We start from the raw sequence: 18,485 nt of genomic DNA on the forward strand, positions 1-18,485 counted from the left end.
AGCCCTTAGTTGGCTGCCTCAATTGGCCTAGGTACAGGAATGTTAATCTTCTGAAGTTAAACATGGATGACAGGAAGGCAATGAGGCTCTCCATCCTACACCTTCCCATTGGTTAAATAGCCATTGTCCATGATTCCCAGGGTCTCAGGAAATGTCACCTACTGCAGATAAAAATCAGGTCAAACTCAATAACGTCCACCTTCATGGTTGAACAGTTACAGGTAGTGCTGCTATAGTGTGTTTTGTTAACACAAATTGGCTGTAATGTGATTGATAAATTGTGGGCAGTGTTTGAATGATGCAAATTTCTTTCTCCACATGTTTCCTTATAACGTGATTTTCTGTGGCGCAAGGTCATACAAGAACGCAACTATTGTGTTATAGGAGAACTACTGTACCAGCGAAGCTCGTAGACAAGTGGCCCTTTGAGTGAGGATCTAGAGACAGATGAGAAATAACTTCTGTCTAAGTGTTGTGAATCTGATGAATTCACTATCCCAGACTGCAGTCAATGCCAGTGCATTTCGTTAAGTTAAGGAAGAGTGAGACTTTTTTTATAGAATCCCTACAGTGTGGAAACAGGCCATTCAGCCCAACAAGTCCACACCACTCCTCCAAAGAGAATCCCACCCAGACCCATTCCTCTAATTTCCCACGTCTAACCCACCACGCCGAAACATCCCCAGGCACGACAGGCAATTTAGCATGGCCAGTCCACCTACCCTGCACATTGTTGGACTGTGGGAGGAAACTGGAGTACCTAGAGGGAATCCAAGCAGACACGGGGAGAATGTGCAAACTACACACATATAGTCGCCCAAGGGTGGAATCGAACCTGACTTTTTCATTGGTAACACGTTGACTGGTTATGGAGAGTGGGTAGAAGAGTGAATGTGAGGTTGAGATGAGATCAGCCATGATCGTACTGAATGGCAGAGCAGGTTTGAGGGACTGAATTGCCTACTCCTGTTCCAAGCCCTTATGTTTTTATAAAGAGCAACAGATGCTGTGGAGCTATACGCCCATGCCTACAAGGTTCTGATGCTTTCAGAGCATAGAAGACAATCTGTGATTAAAGAGGCAAATATATAATAAATTTAGCAAGTTGGTATAGATTTTCTTAATTAATGCAATATGTAGTTTCAGAGCACTTGTTAATTTACTTTTTGTATAATTTAGGAGCCTGGAGTTGCCGCTTAATTCAGGCATCTGCCGCTTTTGTACCATTGCTCCCAAAATGTTTGTGGCCACTGGAGAATGTTCACAAATATCTGAGATACGCGGGGAGAGTAAAACAAAATAACAAAATCAAGTATTGAATTAAATACTGCATGTGATCTGATCAGAGAATGCACACAGACATAATCATTGTATATCTCGCCTGGAAATTTCCTCAAAGTATATGTAGTTGGTGTCATGGTATCTTCCTGAATGATGGGATACTGATTGCACTTCAGCCTGTGTTTCCTTACAGTGGCCATGAAGGTGAGGGGGTTGCCTCGTAGAGAAGGTGGAGTCATCTACATGAGCTTTTACTATGGAGAAGTTTATTTTTCAAAGTTTGATAAACAAAAATAGAGTGACAATATAAGTAAGTCAACTGCAGACACAGGATACATCTGCAGCAAAATCAAATGCTTTCGGGAGGAAAGGAAATTTTAGATTATCAAACATGAGAGAAAAAAGCTCCCTTGTGAATTAGAAGTGTTCTACTCACCTTGCCTTTTGGCTAGGACTGGGGGAAATCCTATCCCTTAACTTAAAACTGACATGCTTTTATGAATATTAATAGCTGGAATTCATATTATGCCATAAACCACTCAAGCTGTACTGTCTTTTTATAATGCCAACTGCACTCATGTAATTAGATTTTGCTTGGTAAGTACTTGTGGGTATTGTTTAACTATCGACTTTTCTGTTTACTGTGTTTATAGGTTAATTTAGCCTATGCTTATGAAACAAAGGACGCACTGTGCTTAGTTCTGACTTTAATGAATGGGGGTGACTTGAAGTTCCACATCTATAACATGGGAAACCCAGGATTTGAAGAAGAGCGAGCTGTATTTTACGCAGCTGAGATCTGCTGTGGACTGGAGGATCTCCATAAGGAAAACATTGTTTACAGGTGAGAGGAGCTCCACATCAGGCTACCCAGGAGCTTCGGTGAGATACCTGTTTAAGGAAATAATTCTGCCTCTTTTTTTATTTCAAAATCAATTGCTCTGCTCAATTAGAATGTGCTGTTTATGTCACTCAATGTCAGATGGAGATTATGAACTCTCAATAGCAAAATCTATTGATTAAATTAATGCCTAATTGTTCACCAATTATTGGAGTCTGAAACTGGAAGTTGCTTTAAATATATAGATGATACTTAAGCATCTGAAAATACAGGGCTGGGAAGCCATAAACTTTCCACAGCCCAACTCTGAGCAACATCCAAATTACACAATGCATCCTCAAATGTAGGCACTGTAACTGGACTGGAATGAAGCTTGGTGCCGAAGCTGGTGACTCTGATTGTTACCAGGAGGCAGGAACTGCTGCAAAGTGAACACAGCAAAGGCAGGTGGGAGCTGTGGATGAGACCTGCTACTCACTGCCTTGTTGAAGGGAGGCAAAACAGCATGGGGCCAACAACCACAACATGTACACAAGTGAGCAAATGGATCGAGATTCCCCCAGTCTCAACTTTTTTCAGCATGTAAAAGCACTTTAATTTCTGCCAGTATTGAGCACAACTGCTGAGCACCAGACTGCACAAGTTGGATGGTTTACAATGTGTAAATCATCATCTTGCCCTCCCTTACGTGTTCCTTACAAGAAACTTTTACAGATCTTCAATCGGATGTAGGTGAGCCTTGATCCCTTGTCCTCCTCACATGGGAAATTCCAGCCCCTCCTAGAGGTATCAGAGTACTGACATGTCATTTGAGAGTGGTATTTTCAGAAAGTGTTCACTCTCATTTCAATCCCTAGACACCTGAATGAGACATCTGCTGAAGTTGCCCACTTCAAGTGTTAACCTTTTTATGAGGAGTTTGTCAATAAAACATTGACCCACTTCCTGATTGTTTCTAAGGTGCATCAAGAGCTTCTGTGCATTTGCAGCAGTTGGTGAATCTCTCCGAGGCAGTAAATGACTGGATTATTTAATTCCTTGCTGTTGCTGAGGTTCATTCTGATTGCATCTCTCAGTTCAAGAATACAAATGAAGAGAATCAGTGACCTGAAAATGAATAGTGTTCATTGACCCTGTCAACATTACTCAAACTATCAGTCTGAATAAGCAGAACACTAGATTTAAATGAAGCAATTTGTTTTTAAAGAACTCTGTTACAACTAAGTCCGAGAAAACCTATCTTCTTGGCATCACAAGTCATTTACAAAATCAGATATATTGTTGCTATTGTACAGCACCTCACTAGATTGCAATTGAATAAAGATAAAACAAATTTTTCGTCATCTCTCACTTGCTCTCTTATACACAGATGGCTAACTTTAATCTAACAAGACTTAGAAGTCTATATGTTTGAAGGGATATATACTACATACTTGCAAATTTAACCTTCAATTATTATCCAGCTGATCACAGCAATTCTTTGAAATAAAACCCTCTGAATGTTTTCTCTTCATTGCAGCCTTTTAGGGAACATAGTGTCTAATGAACCCACTTATAGTGGGCTGATGCAAATTGTCAATGTCTATCCGATTGTAATAATGAGGATTCCCTCTTGATTGGTTGATTTATTGTTACATGTACCGGAGTACAGTGAAAAGCTTTGTTTATGTGCAGTACAGGTAGATCATAGTAAGAGAGATGAACAGATCAAATGTTGTAAGAAACTTAGAGGCACACAGGTTACATTGCACTGCGTGTGTGCTAGGCTGTTTCAAGTTGTGATCTCTATTCATGGCAATTACAGCAAACAGCCAGAGCCAGTGGAGAGGGTCACCGTAACACAAATGATCAATTATAAAGCCACATACTAGTCCATCCCAACCAAAAGTAAGTTTCATGAGTTAAACTTCCTTGAGGTATTGACCTTTCAAATCCCAGCACCTGAAATTCCCAACCCACACCCAACCATTCACAGAAATAGTATATCAGAGTTAACTAAAGCTAATGCAGGTATGAGAAGCTCATCCACATCAGGGTGTCATTATTAATTAATGTATGCATTATCCACACATAATTTTAAAAAGCTTTGTAACATTACCCACTGTGATACCAAAACATGTGGAAACTAAAATAACAGCTGAAGAGGGCACTTCATAGAGCAGATACTTTCGCCACACCCCGTTAACTCAATATTATTATAATTAGGCAGTTCTTTCTTGAGGCTTGTCCTTGTCTGCTTGATGCTTTGTTTCTACAAAGCTGAAAAGGGAAATTTTTTAAGAGCTTCTACCTCGCTCAGGAGACTTCAGACCAGTTCACTTGCTCTGAAGATAGTGCCAAGTTCCAGTGGAGCTGATGCACAACATTCCACCTAAAACAAATTGCAACATTATATCAACAAAGTTATTTTTCCCCATCTCCCAATGTGAACGGATATGTTTTTTTTAAAACAACTATCAAGAATCCACTTCCACCAAACTAATCAGTTCTTCTTTGGGCCATACCCTATCTATCTAACAGGTCCCATTGAAATCTGCCCATTTTGTTTTGTAATTTATTCTTTCCTGACAAACATGCAACACACTGGTGAAAACATTAGCCTTCCTTCAGTGATGGAGGTAAAACATCTAACACAACTTATTCTTACAGGTGATAACAAAGTGTGAAGCTGGATGAACACAGCAGGCCAAGCAGCATCTCAGGAGCACAAAAGCTGACATTTCGGGCCTAGACTCTGGTCTACAGCTTCACACTTTGTTATCTTGGATTCTCCAGCATCTGCAGTTTCCATTATCACTTATTCTCACAGGTGGTTTTGGTAAAGTTAGGATAAATTGATGCTGTAACTCCTGACCTAAGACTCATCACTACAGTGCCTGTTCCAACCTGCCAGTATCTTTAAGATATCTGGTCCAATTGAAATTCCTAGATAATAAAATGTGAGGCTGGATGAACACAGCAGGCCAAGCAGCATCTCAGGAGCACAAAAGCTGACGTTTCGGGCCTAGACCCTTCATCAGAGAGGGGGATGGGGAGAGGGAACTGGAATAAATAGGGAGAGAGGGGGAGGCAGACCGAAGATGGAGAGTAAAGAAGATAGGTGGAGAGAGTATAGGTGGGGAGGCAGGGAGGGGATAGGTCAGTCCAGGGAAGACGGACAGGTAGGACTTTTGTTGGAAGCGGGTGAAGGGGTCAGTGGAAGGAGGGTTAGGTTCCCAGTTGAAGAAGTAGGCATGGAGGCGAAGACGGCGGAAAAACTGCTCTATGTCCAACGGTTGGACATAGAGCAGTTTTTCCGCCGTCTTCGCCTCCATGCCTACTTCTTCAACCGGGAACCTAACCCTCCTTCCACTGACCCCTTCACCCGCTTCCAACACAAGTCCTACCTGTCCGTCTTCCCTGGACTGACCTATCCCCTCCCTGCCTCCCCACCTATACTCTCTCCACCTATCTTCTTTACTCTCCATCTTCGGTCCGCCTCCCCTTCTCTCCCTATTTATTCCAGTTCCCTCTCCCCATCCCCCTCTCTGATGAAGGGTCTAGGCCCGAAACATCAGCTTTTGTGCTCCTGAGATGCTGCTTGGCCTGCTGTGTTCATCCAGCCTCACATTTTATTATCTTGGAATTCTCCAGCATCTGCAGTTCCCATTATCTCTGATATCAATTGAAATTCCTGTTGCTAAGAGAGCACTTGGTTATCTTTGTTTTTTCGTATGCACAGTGCTCTGCTTGCTACTACTGAATTTAAATTCATTGAGAGCACAGATGGCCAAGTTTGCACACATTACACATTTAATCTGGGGACCCGCTGAACGTGTTTGACATCAGACTGGTGTTATAAGTGCCACATCCTATAAATGCACCCTCCATGGGTCTCATTAGCCCCATCCAGAATAGACTGTTAGTTCTGTTCCATTGCAGAGCAGGAGCTCCCCTCCAGCAGCCCTGGTCTTGGAGAGTAAATACATGCTTGATTTCGCAATAGTTTCAACTCTAGGTCTGAAACACTGAATGGCAAGCTGCAGTTTCTTTGTTTAGTCTAAAATGTAGATAACTCAAAACTCAACCATTGAATCTCTGAGTCACCAAGCAATTTGTAAGTGTACCCCACCTTACTAAATAATAGGAGCCAATTCATTGGGCAAGTACATTAAAGTACATGGTATAGGCTGTACCACAGTACATAGCGAACAAGTGGAACTGCCAAAGGGCATCGAGGAGACTCAGGTACTTTTCCATAGGGAAGTAAGAAATAATTTTGAAAGTAAGCTGTCTCACTTGTCCACCTGCCCAATCTGATAGTGACAGAACAGCATTGACAAAATAACTGGGAGTGGGTTATAAGGGAACCTTCTCAAATAAAGATTGACATACACTATAATATGAGGAAGCCTCGAGAAAGGTTACCACAAAAACTCTGATAATGGAAAAATAAAGCACCACTTCTAAAACCTTTTTCAAAAAGAAGTCAAAAACCACCTCTTTCCAGTCAGAGCAGATATTTCCATCATTTAAAAAAAATCCAGTTGAATAAATTGGTATTTTCTTTTTGTTAAGTTGTATCTCAGCTGATTCATATGGAGCTTCTCCTCTTTCAAAGCTCAACTACAATACATTCAGCAATCTCAGACAAGTTGCACTTCATACAATCTTTAGCGAGTGCGATGTCCAAGCCTCTACTTTCTTTGGGTTCCCTGCATGTAATATTGTTTTGGAGGGCAGAAAGCACAAAAAAAAATTCTTTTATGAAAACAATACTTTGCCAGGACTGGAAATATTTATTTCAGCAGTATTTAAAACTGATCGCTGAAATACTGACTGCATTAACACCGTCACCTGGGACATGTAGCTTTGAAGTCATTCCCAACAGGCATGCATGAATGAACTCCTTTATCAGAGCGGTATGTGTTAGGAGCACGTGGAAAATCTCCAACAGAAATTTTCCATGCACATTCACTCAGTGTCATGCAACATGAAACCTCGACATGTTGTGCCTTTTCAGTGGTGACTGTGAACTCTCTAATGCTACTCAACATATTTTTTCTAAAACTATATTAGATGAGGATTAAGAACAGCCCAGAGCCCAGAAAGGCATGAAAGAACAGTATATCAAACAGATATCCATTTATTGCAGCCTGTTCCATAACAAGTACATTGTCGAGTGATGGGATTTGTACAAAACCTGTGCATTGAAATGGCAAGTACTTGCTGAATTGTGAAGGAAGTGAAATGCACCAGTGGGTGATCAGACATATATTTTTGCTGTCAGATAAGAACGGGCTGATGACGCATGGTCAACATGACATAGATTGATACAGAGAATAGGTGGATCAAACAAAGCAGAAATATCTCTTAGCTCTTAACGCCTTCACTCTTGGAATCAACATCACCCATTATCACTATGCAAGGCAGTGTGAACAGTATGTCATATTTCTCATGAAAAAGTGCAAAAACAAACAGATTGCCTCGTGTACTTGTGAAAATGTTTCTTCAAAAGGAATTGGTCGGTGTCGTTACAATCCCCATAACAATTGACAACATTTTCAGAGTATTTTTCAAGTTTCTCAAATGACTAACAGAATTCAACCACTGGACCAGGTCTCAGTTTTTAGAATATTCCCTATAGCCAAACCAAATTAAAGTCAAAATGGATCAAACTTTACTTAACAAGCAAAAAAAAAGACAGATGAGGAAAAAGGTAAGTTTAGCGTTCACTAGCTAAACCTAAACAAGATGGTCAGAATTTTCACTCCCTTATTGGGAGCTCATGGTCAGGATGATTCTTGGGCCTGCAAACCCAACCTGGAAAATGTGCTGGGGATGTTCGGATTATTGTCCTGGTGTGGATGAAAATAGAAGTTGCGATGGTTGATTCTGGGAAAAGCTCAGAGTGTGCAAGTGCCAGCTGGGCAAAAGGCTGACCTCAGTGCTCCAGCACTTTGTTGAAAATATAAATCAAACAGAAAGTGGCCCTCACCCTTTGCACGTAGCCATGGCCCTCCCATTGCCAACTCATGCCCCTCTGCCCCAAACCCAACCTCAATGGCCCCTCATACCTCCTGTAGCAACTTGTGTCTATTTAGCCACCTTTATAGCTGTCAGCCCCTGCAGACTCATACTCTCACCCTTTGTCGACCATGAACAGGGCACTGAGATTAATTACATTTCTTGAGTATCTTTTGATGAATTCATTTTTACTATAGTTACTATAATTAATTTCATTTAATCTCTTATTAAAGGTATGCAGTTGACTTTAGAGTCTCAATTCAAAACCCTAATAACTGCTTGGAGCTGTCAATCAACTTGTAAAGTGACAGGTTTCCCACGGTATGATAATGGAAGGTGGCTAAATCAGTCATCCTGTGCTAATGGTGTGGTGATCAATGTCAGGCTTATGTCAACAATTTGAGTGAAAAATCAAGCACAGTTTTTTTTCAAATACTGCAGACATTATTTTTCAGATATTGAGATGACAGGAGCTTTAGATGCCTTGACAGTCTCCTTTGATAGCTCTCTTTACATCTCAAACAAGCTTGACTATTCCAACGGATTATCCACTTTGCACGCATATGTTTGTCTACTTTTAACAATCCCTGACCTTTGCCAAAGGTCACCCAGGGCAGCATCCAGAAGGGTACCTTACATATTCAAGAGAGTATCCAACGAAGGAATTCCTGTGAGGTTTCATATTTTTTTCTTCTAAGGTCTAAAGTGCGTAAGTTGAGTTTTGGGCCATCTCAATAGTGAAAAATCAGATCTGACTGATGCAGCTGCAATTGCCAACTCAGACCACAGGCATACAAAATTGGAATATGTCCTCAATTGTCTCTAACCCAGCAAAGATGGTGCCAACTTAGGGAGTGGGACTTCTTGAGTTCAGATCTCCAGTGCCATTTTCTCTATGATATCAAGCCTCTCCATCTTCTCAAATTCAGGCTAATAGTTACAAAACACTTTGCTGTAATTTGTGCAAATTGCTTTATAGGAGTGTTCTCAAAGTCACACTGTGCTCTCAAATGGATTCTTTCTTCTCTTAGTCAAGTGAAAACTTTGTCCTTTGACAAGGGTTCCTCCCAGTGTTTAAGTTTTCCAGATCCAGCATTGCACACCTTGATCATTCCCTGTTCCCTTGGATCTATTCCCTTTTGAACGAAAACCAAACTGTCTCGACAAACTGCCTCAAGAACCCATTAAGTCACTAAAACAAAACCGCTTCTCCTACTTTCCCACAGCAGTAACTTGTCTATTTTCTGTTTCAAACACCAGGTGTCATTATTTTTTCTCTGAGGTGCTGTGAAAAGGAGATAAAATTGCCATCTCACACAAATCAATTTTTATTCGAGTTTCTCTTCCTTGGCTTCAAATCACATGAGTTTGTCTCTGTGCTGAGGTGGTGATCTCTTTCTGTTCTCTGTTTTACTTTATGTTAAAGGTACATTTTGAAACACATCAGGAGGATGAAAAGTGGGCATGAGAGAGCTTTGGCTGAGAAGATTAGGGTGAATGCAAAGAGATTCTTTAAGTATATTATTTAAGTATATTAAGTATAAAGAATAACTAGAGAGAGAATAGGACCCCTCGAGGACTAAAGTGGACATGGACACATATGTGCAGAACTGCAGGAGATGGGCGAGCTCCCCAATGAATATTTCTCCTCTGTGTTTACCACGAAAAACACTTTAAGATTTGGGAACTTGGGAAGTTATTGGCGATATTTTGGGGACAGTTCATATCACAGCAGTGGAGGTGTTGGAAGTATTAGCATGTATGAAGGTGGATAAAACTCCTGGTCCTGATCAGTTATATCCAAGAATCCTGCAAGAGGCTAGAAAAGAAATTGTGTGGGCCCTGGCTGGTATTTGCATCATTGTTAGCAGGATGAGGTCCTGGAAGACTGGAGGGTAGTGCATGTTGTGCCCTTATTCAAGAGGGGCTGCAAAAAAAACCTGGGTATTATAGATCAGTAAGCATACCATCTGTGGTATGTCAGTTAGCCGAGTAGGTTCTAGGGATAAGATATACGTGCATTTGGAAACACAGGGTTTGGTTAGGTGTAGTCGGCATGGCTTCATGCTTGGGAGATCATGCCTCACAAATTTGTTAGCGTTCTTTAAAGTGACCAGGAAAGTTGATGAGGGCAGAGTGGTGGAGGAAGTCGACATGGATTTCAGTAAGTCCTTTGAGAGGGTTCCATATAGTTGGCTGCTCTGGAATGTTACATTACATGGAATCCAGGGAAAGCTGGCAAATTGGATACACAATTGGCTTGATGGTAGGAAGCAGAGAGTAATAGTGGAAGGATGCTTGTCAGACCGGAGGTCTGTACTCAGTGGTGTGCCTCAAGGGTCAGTGCTGGGCTTGTTGCTGTTTTTTATCTATATCAATGATTTGGATGAGAATGTATGAGGCATGATTAGCAAGTTTGTGGATGACACTAAAATAGGTGGTATTGTGGACAGTGAGAAGGTTATCAGAAATTGCAGCAAGATCTCGATCAGCTAGGGAAGTGGGCCAAGAAACTGCTCTTATCTCTATTAAACTCAATTTGTCATATCTGTTTTGTTAAATGTACACTGATACATTGAGCCAGGTTTAGCTGAAGCAAGACATGTTTTGGTGAGCAACATTGTCTGCAATCATTAACACCAAGAATTACAGTGATACTTGCTGGAAGTGTGAACTGACTTCAGTAAACTAACAATCCTTGAACAAAAGGATTAATAATTAACAAAGCAAGAAATAACAATGAAAGACACATTAGTTTAAATCAGGTAGGGGAAGAGACATAAAGACAAAAAGATTGGATTATGAGAACAGGAAGAAAAGTAAGATTTTAAAACTCTAACAACATTTTATGACTGTGACTCAAGGTCAAATTTTTCCATTTCTGGGCCAGAGAGAGTGCATTACCATTTGTCACATCATCAAAAGGATGAGTTTAATGGATGTCAAGATGTGCAAATCCTTAAAAATAGTAGAGAGGTTGTGATACTTTCTGCAGAGCAAATGGTAGGCCCATATAAATTGAGCAGAAAATTCTGGAGAGCCATAATTCAGGTAAATCTGAAGGCATACAAATGGGCTGAATTAAGGTAGAATCTAAATAGAAAACTGAGCCCTAAACCAGTTTAAAAAATCATAATTTTGATGCCTTTAAGGAGAAATTGCACACATGCAGAAAGAAATAAAAGGAAATGCCAATGGAATGGATTGGGAAAAGGTTACTGTGGAATGTAAAGCTGGCATGGATTGCAGTGAATACTTTGTGATTCGGAAAAAAGTTGCTTAATTTGTAACCTTTTCATATTTGTTTCATTTTTTCAGAGATTTGAAACCTGAAAACATATTATTAGATGATTATGGTAAGTAAACCAGTTCTGCGAATGGAATAATCATTGTATAGTTCAGAGTCAATTTTATTATTACTTGGGCATAATTTTGTTTCTTCCTTAACTCAGCTATCAGTTGTGTGTAATAAAAGTATGCAGGCATATAAATTATATATAAAATGCAAAGCCTTATAAAATGTCTGGCATATTCATGAGTTTATTACATTTTAATTATTAATATGTTGTATGGCACCACAGATACAATTATATCATGCTTAGTCATTTACTTTAACTCTTAAACACCATCCATTTTACATGCAGTTCATCTCCAGAATTTTGCACACCAGTAGGATTTTGATTTTACAGAATTTTTGCTATTATAGAAAGAAAGAAATTGCACATTAGAAAATTTAATAAAATATTTTGATAAGCTAAATATGGCTATGCTAGTGGAAAGAACTGGGAGAGAATCCACCTATGAGCCTTGTTATCGACCCTAGCATTTTATTCCTGTAGTTCGGAAGATGATTCCAGCATAGTGTTACTCACAAGAAGAAATAAAAAAAGGGGAAATTCCAGCCTAAGCAGAAGTGCACAAGTAACTAGTCAGAAGGAATTAAATTATCCATTTGAAAGCAGTACTGGCTGCATGTACACTTAGTATTAATAGATAGATGTCTGCTTTTTGATAAGCTAAGCATTGGAAGATCAAACCTGTTCATTTCAGTAGATTATGCTGAGATACATAAAGCCTCTGTTTTGTTTGTAACTGTATATGTGTTTGAAACCAAAACGCTTCATCTCTGACCTATAGGTAGGTGCTTAGAATATGCAGTGTTCTTTATATAGCTTTCATGTTGTTGCTAAAACAAATACTAATGTTGCACTAACGAAGCTATTCAAATGTCAGAAATATCTATCACAATAATAATACATATCAAAGATTATAATTTTAATTTCAAAATTTACATTGATTTATTGAATACTCTGACATCCCTTTCTTTCCACTTCTGTTTTAATTGTGTTTATTTTGTATCTATTTCTAATGTTTAACAAAATACTTTCGCCATCTCATTTTTTTGAACCTCTTCTTTCATTATCAACTTTGTAGAAAGGCATAACTTTCAACAATATAAGCTGATTGACTGGACCTCAACCTAAGGGTTAGTTTTTTCAGTGACTGGAGTCTTAAAAGCTGCCATGAATTAAACACCACTTTCCTAAGACTATGTATCTTCTTGTAAAGTTTTTTACAATTAGTATTTCCTATAATCGCTTTCACTTCAAATGGACACCATGCACCAAAAGTTTTTTTTTAATGAGACTACAAGATTGAACCTAACTGCTTATGGGAATAGTAGTCCGTTGTATTTGTTAATGTAATGAGAGTACTAATGAGAATCACGTGGCTCCTAATATTCAAAATATGTTCATTAATGTCATACTAGCAAAAATGTAAATTAGCCTACACTAAGGAAATGTAAGCAGTTTTCCTAGTTTACTTCTGTTCAATTGAGAATGTTTCCAGTAAAAACATATTCATCAAATAAATAACTAATTCTTTGTTGTTGCATTCCTACAGGTCACATTAGGATATCTGATCTGGGTTTAGCTGTGAAAATTCCAGAAGGGGAGACCATCCGCGGCAGGGTTGGAACGGTAGGGTATATGGGTGAGTTTTCAATCAAAATTAGGCACTAATTTTATAGTTTTGACTTGGAACTTACCAGTTTATTTTCTGTTTATGAACCTTGTACGATGCAGTTGTAATAGAACTTTACATGAATGCAACATGCAGATTGAATTCTCACCAGTTTTTACAGAATACATTTTTGTTTAGAGATAAGATGTAAATGGAGAGAGTCCACAGAACACTGTAAATCTGGATATCCTCATACATGACCTACAAAACATTAGCATGCAGGTGTAGCAAGTAAATAAGAAGGCAAATTGAATATTTTGTTTTATAGCACGGGGAATTGAAAAGAAATTAAGTTTTACTACACATTCTACAAAATATCGATGAAATCGCTCCTATTAGAGTATTGCATAGAATTTTGTTGGTTTCATTTAAAGAAAAATTTATTTGTATTGGAGGCATTTGAAGGATGGTTGATTTCTGGGTGATGTCTTATGGGGAACAGTTGATCAGGTTGGGCCTCTGCTCATTGGAATTTGTAAGAATAAGAAGTGACCTAATTGCAACATAAGATTCTGAATGTGTTGACCCAGTAAGATGCTGGGGGAAGAACCTAGAGCTAGTACATGGTTTCAAAATAAGTGTTTTCTACATCATGTTGACATGAAGGAAAATGTATTTTCTCATGGAGTCATTACTATTTGGAGGCATCTATACTATAAAGCACTGGAGGCTGAGCTGCTGAATTTATTCAAGACCGACTTGGACTTTTTATCTGTGTGAGGGTTGAAAGTTGTGGGGTAAAGCAGTTTGGAGTCTCAATCAGAACTCTTTGATTGTATTGAATGGCAGAGCTGACTTGAGGACCAAATGGTCAACTCCTGCTCTTGTTTCTCATGTTCTTGCAGAATATTCACTGACATAACTAAATGGATTTTAGACTTAATCTTAATTAAGCAATAGCTACTGTTGACTAAGTTTTGAAAATCCTTTCCATGTGACAAATTAACTGTTCATGTGGCTGTTTTGTTTATATATTATCTTGGATGAGAAATTATAAACTGGTGTTTTTGTGGGTTGATGAAAAATTATTTTCACACAGGCAGGCCACTTTTTTTTCCCCTGTGAGTTTTAATTCAAATCTGTCTCCACCTTGGTACAGTGTAAATACTAACATCAAAGATAACTGCCACATTTGAACGCAGTGGTGTGAAATTTTCCATTGTATTCCATTTCATTTGAACTTTGAAGAAGTATTTTTAGTTTGAAATGTTATTTCCTTATACGTGAAAAATCCATTGGAGTATACTCTCATACATATCTCATATTGTGATTAATACAGTGTAAAAACCTGATTCTGTGTATGGTCATGTTGAGTATAAGTCATGTATCACTCTGATGCAGTCTGATTCATTGAGAGATAAAACATCTGATGCATGTGAATGAACCATAAGTGTTAACTATAGCCAAACACCTTGACAGCTGTTCTAGTGCCACTTTTATTGAATTTAGTTTCAGGACATAAGTATACTGGTTGCTAAACAAGCAAATCATTAATCAGTCTCTTAAAACATTCATCTTTGTTTCATCTGAATTGCTTAATTTTCTCTGTAACAATGAGAGTAATACTGTTACTGTGAATCCATATAAACCTTTTAAAATATGCATTAAAACCTTATTGTGCTACCACAGGGAAGTCCATGCAATTTGTTAATTTTGTACATGAGCCTGTGTTGTAGCAGTTAGCAGGTTAGCTAATTTCACTGCAAGCTGTCCGTTAAACTAGTGGTGAAATCAATTTTTTAGAATTCTTTTCATAGTTTTGGAATGAAAATTATTCAGTCGGTTTGCAGAAAGGTGCAATTGCAGTCCACCCAGCAGAGTTGCTGTGCCAGTGAAGGCAATGTTGGAAACTGAGCAGCATGCACCTTCAAGCCTGACATAATTTATTGACTGAAACATTCCCATAAAAACAATTTGACATTTTACAATTTATTTTGAGGAACATTAATCAAAATTATTTCCTCTTCCCTAACCACTTGATCACAAACCGTACAGTTTGAAGACTTACAGTTCTTGTTTGCATTGGAGCCTGAACAAAGAAAAAACAAACTATCCATCCTTCAGTGGAACATTGGCCAGAGTGGTGTCTAGTGTGGAATATATGGCACTCTAATCATAATCTGTGAGGAAAGCCAATCTATTTACCTGGCAGTCTGTTGCAGACTCTTCATTAACATCTGCCTTTACCTTGTTATGGTATTGTAGGATCCAGTTTTGAATCTTAATTTATCTCAATTGTTATTCCTAATCCTGATGGATGTCTGCCCAGCATTTGTAGCACAATATTTGAAATACACATGAACGTAAGTTTGAAATACTGTTTTTAAAAAGAGGCTGATTTACTAAGTTCTTCCTTGTGCCAATTATGCAAATTAGAATTCCAAATATTTGGCATCAGTATAAAAATATTAAACTCTCAGTTGGCTATGTGTTTTCTTCAATGTCATGGGTGACATTGAATGAGTAGAAAATACAAAATGTTATACTGTTGCTGGCCATATGGCAAAGGAAGAAATATTTTAAAAAGTTGACTTAGAATGAAGCGTTAGAAGTACAGGACGTTTATACTTGTATTACAGTAAGTGTCCTGTTGTACGTGCTCAAACAACTGTCTGGCTGGTTCATCTGTATGTAATACAGGTACAATTGATCCAAATAACACAAAATTCTGTGCATGTGGAAATCTGAAATATAAACGGAAAATGATGACAATACTCAGCAGGGTCAGACAGCAGCCACAGCAGTAAAAATCAGTTTCATTACATGAGCAATTTCTTCATGTATTAGTGTAATGGCCCTAGGGTTTTAAATAAACTTGGTTAAAGTAAAAGAAAGCAAAAGGGAAATATGATGTCTGTTTAAAAGCCTAAATATTTTAGAGATTTTTGGTCATAATTATTGGCCATTAGGCTGCTATTCATAAGAATCACAACCATTTATTTGTTCAATTTATTTTTATAAGAACTTGCACTGGCCTGAGTTTAGCCTTTAATTTTGACATTTCTCACTTTTTAGCTCCAGAAGTATTAAATAATCAGCGGTATACATTGAGCCCTGATATTTGGGGTCTGGGATGCTTAATCTATGAAATGATTGCCGGTCAGTCTCCATTTAGAGGACGAAAGGAGAAGGTAAAAAGGGAGGAAGTAGACAGACGAGTGTTGGAAACAGAAGAAAATTACACAGACAAGTTCTCTGAAGAGGCAAAATCTATCTGCAGGATGGTAAGCTCTGGAAGTGATACTTAACTTGGACACCTTAAGAATAACCAACATCTAATCAAGGACTCTTGGCTATCCCATGTTCATACTATACTGTAAATTAATTTCTCTTTTATGTTTTATAATTAGGAAATTACAGTTAGTAATACTGTAAATTATCCCAAAAAATCAAATAGCATGGGCCACTAAGTTTTCATGTTTCTGTACAGAGTCAGGTACCTCTCCACCATATTTCTCTCACAATCTCTTGCTGAATGGCATCCCCCTTTTTCTTTCAAAAGAAACCGCTCTCATCTCCAGCCTCACCCCTTGGCTTGGGCTGCTGTTTTGCTAAGGTAAAGAGTATCACTATTGAAAAAGACTCCTGGCTCTGAATATCACTTTTCCATGTTATCTTCCCCATCACTTGCCTTCAGTTGTGTTTTTTTTTTGCTTTCTGCTTGATTGTCACTTTTCTATTTTTTTGTGTTCACTTCCCCTCCCCCCCAGCCATCTTATTGTGCTCTTCTTTCTCTTTGGATCATTCCTTTGCCATAGTACACATTATTTCACATTATTTACCTGCAGAGGCAGCATGAGACAGCACAGAAAGGTTTGGAGGATGCCTACACCGACCTGGCATCCTACCACCCTGCGTGGCTGCCGTCCGCTACCCCTTACGCACTTAGCTTCTATCAGTGATTCCCACAGTGCCTTTAGGAACTTAAAGCTATGCAATACAGCAGATGCTGCTGCAGAAACGGGGCTATAATTTCAGCACTGATCCACCTTGCTCCTGCTTCCATAGTTTGCAGCGCCAGACTACCTGTGTTGGGAAGACTCCTGGCCCAAAGTTTTCATGCTGCATCAGGAAAACAACCAACATAATTTAAGACCTTCTCATCCCGGTTAAACTCTCTCCCACACCCTTCTGTTAGGCAGAAGATATAAAAGTTTCAATACGTGTACAAACAGACTAGAGAATAACTTTCCCCCCTATTATCAGACTTTTCAACAGACCATTCAAATCTTAATGTTGATCTCTCTTTCTCTGCAGCTGTGACACTGTATTCTGCACTCCGCTGTGCTACCTGATACACTTTGTATGGTGTGATCTGCCAGAAGAGCACTGTATCTTGTTGCATGTGACAAAATCAAATTTAACCAAACCAAGTGGGCAACTTTTTGTCTGCCCTGGGTCAGCAAGAGAGGCTCCAATCCAGCTCGGAAGACTGAACGCGTTAATTTTAGGAGTTTAGACTGTCTTGGTTGGAAGTTTCATGATGTGGAGGTGCCAGTGTTAGACTGGCGTAGACACAGTCAGAAATCACACGACAACAGGTTATAGTTCAACAGGTTTATTTGACTTCACAAGCTTTCGAAGCACAGGCCCCTTCATCAGGTGAAGTCACTTTCATGGACACTGCATCTTACAAAATAGCTTGTTGTTGGAATAATATTGAAGAGAAAATTGAAAACTAAGAAAAATATTGTATTAATAAAATTGATCAATAACTGTCTTAAGTAAAAACAGTACGACGTAAACAGTAAAACTTCCACAACTGTTATGTAGAAAATGTAAGAAAATAAGAAGTAGGAGCAGCAGTATACAATTCAATCTGTTTTGCCATGCAGTAAGATCTTGGCTGATCTTATTTTAGATTCACCTTGCTGCCTGATCCCCAATTCCTTCTGTTCTCCTAGAGATCAAAACTCAATATCAACATTGAATATCTTCAATGAAGAAGTATTCATAATTACCTGGCATTGAGAATTTCAAAGAATTTTTAGCCTCTGAGTGAAGATTTCCATTCTTATTTCAGACTTAAATGATCGGCTCTTAGTCATAATATTATGCACTTTAGCTTTAGACTTCACATCCAGAGTAAAGCTCTCGGCATTCACCCTGTCAAACTCCTTCAGAATCTTTCATGCTTTAATGAAATCTCCTCTCTTTCTTCTATATGCCATATTATGCAGGTCAGTTTGACTCAACCGCTCATCAAAAGGCAACATTTTTGACCTATAGGCTATAAAGTTTTGAGATAGGAAGTCTTCTGCAGCTTTTCATTGGGCCATATTCTATGTACTTTTTAATCTACGGGAAATCATTGATATCTGCAAAGAGAGGA

The 18,485-nt window shown here is 38.8% G+C and overlaps 1 protein-coding gene across 3 annotated transcripts in view; it reads left to right on the forward strand.

Annotated features, from left to right (window-relative positions):
- The window catches only part of LOC125461777 (G protein-coupled receptor kinase 5-like), a 252,483-nt gene that overhangs the window by 217,602 nt on the left and 16,396 nt on the right, over positions 1-18,485 (forward strand). For all 3 annotated transcript variants that reach the window (XM_048550971.2, XM_059653048.1, XM_048550972.2), the window contains 4 exons: positions 1,935-2,125; positions 11,447-11,484; positions 13,034-13,123; positions 16,169-16,377. In XM_048550971.2, coding sequence (XP_048406928.1) covers positions 1,935-2,125; positions 11,447-11,484; positions 13,034-13,123; positions 16,169-16,377 — 528 coding nt within the window. The remainder of the gene's footprint in view (positions 1-1,934; positions 2,126-11,446; positions 11,485-13,033; positions 13,124-16,168; positions 16,378-18,485) is intronic.

This window comes from Stegostoma tigrinum, chromosome 20 (assembly GCF_030684315.1).
Source record: "Stegostoma tigrinum isolate sSteTig4 chromosome 20, sSteTig4.hap1, whole genome shotgun sequence".
NCBI lineage: Eukaryota > Metazoa > Chordata > Chondrichthyes > Orectolobiformes > Stegostomatidae > Stegostoma > Stegostoma tigrinum.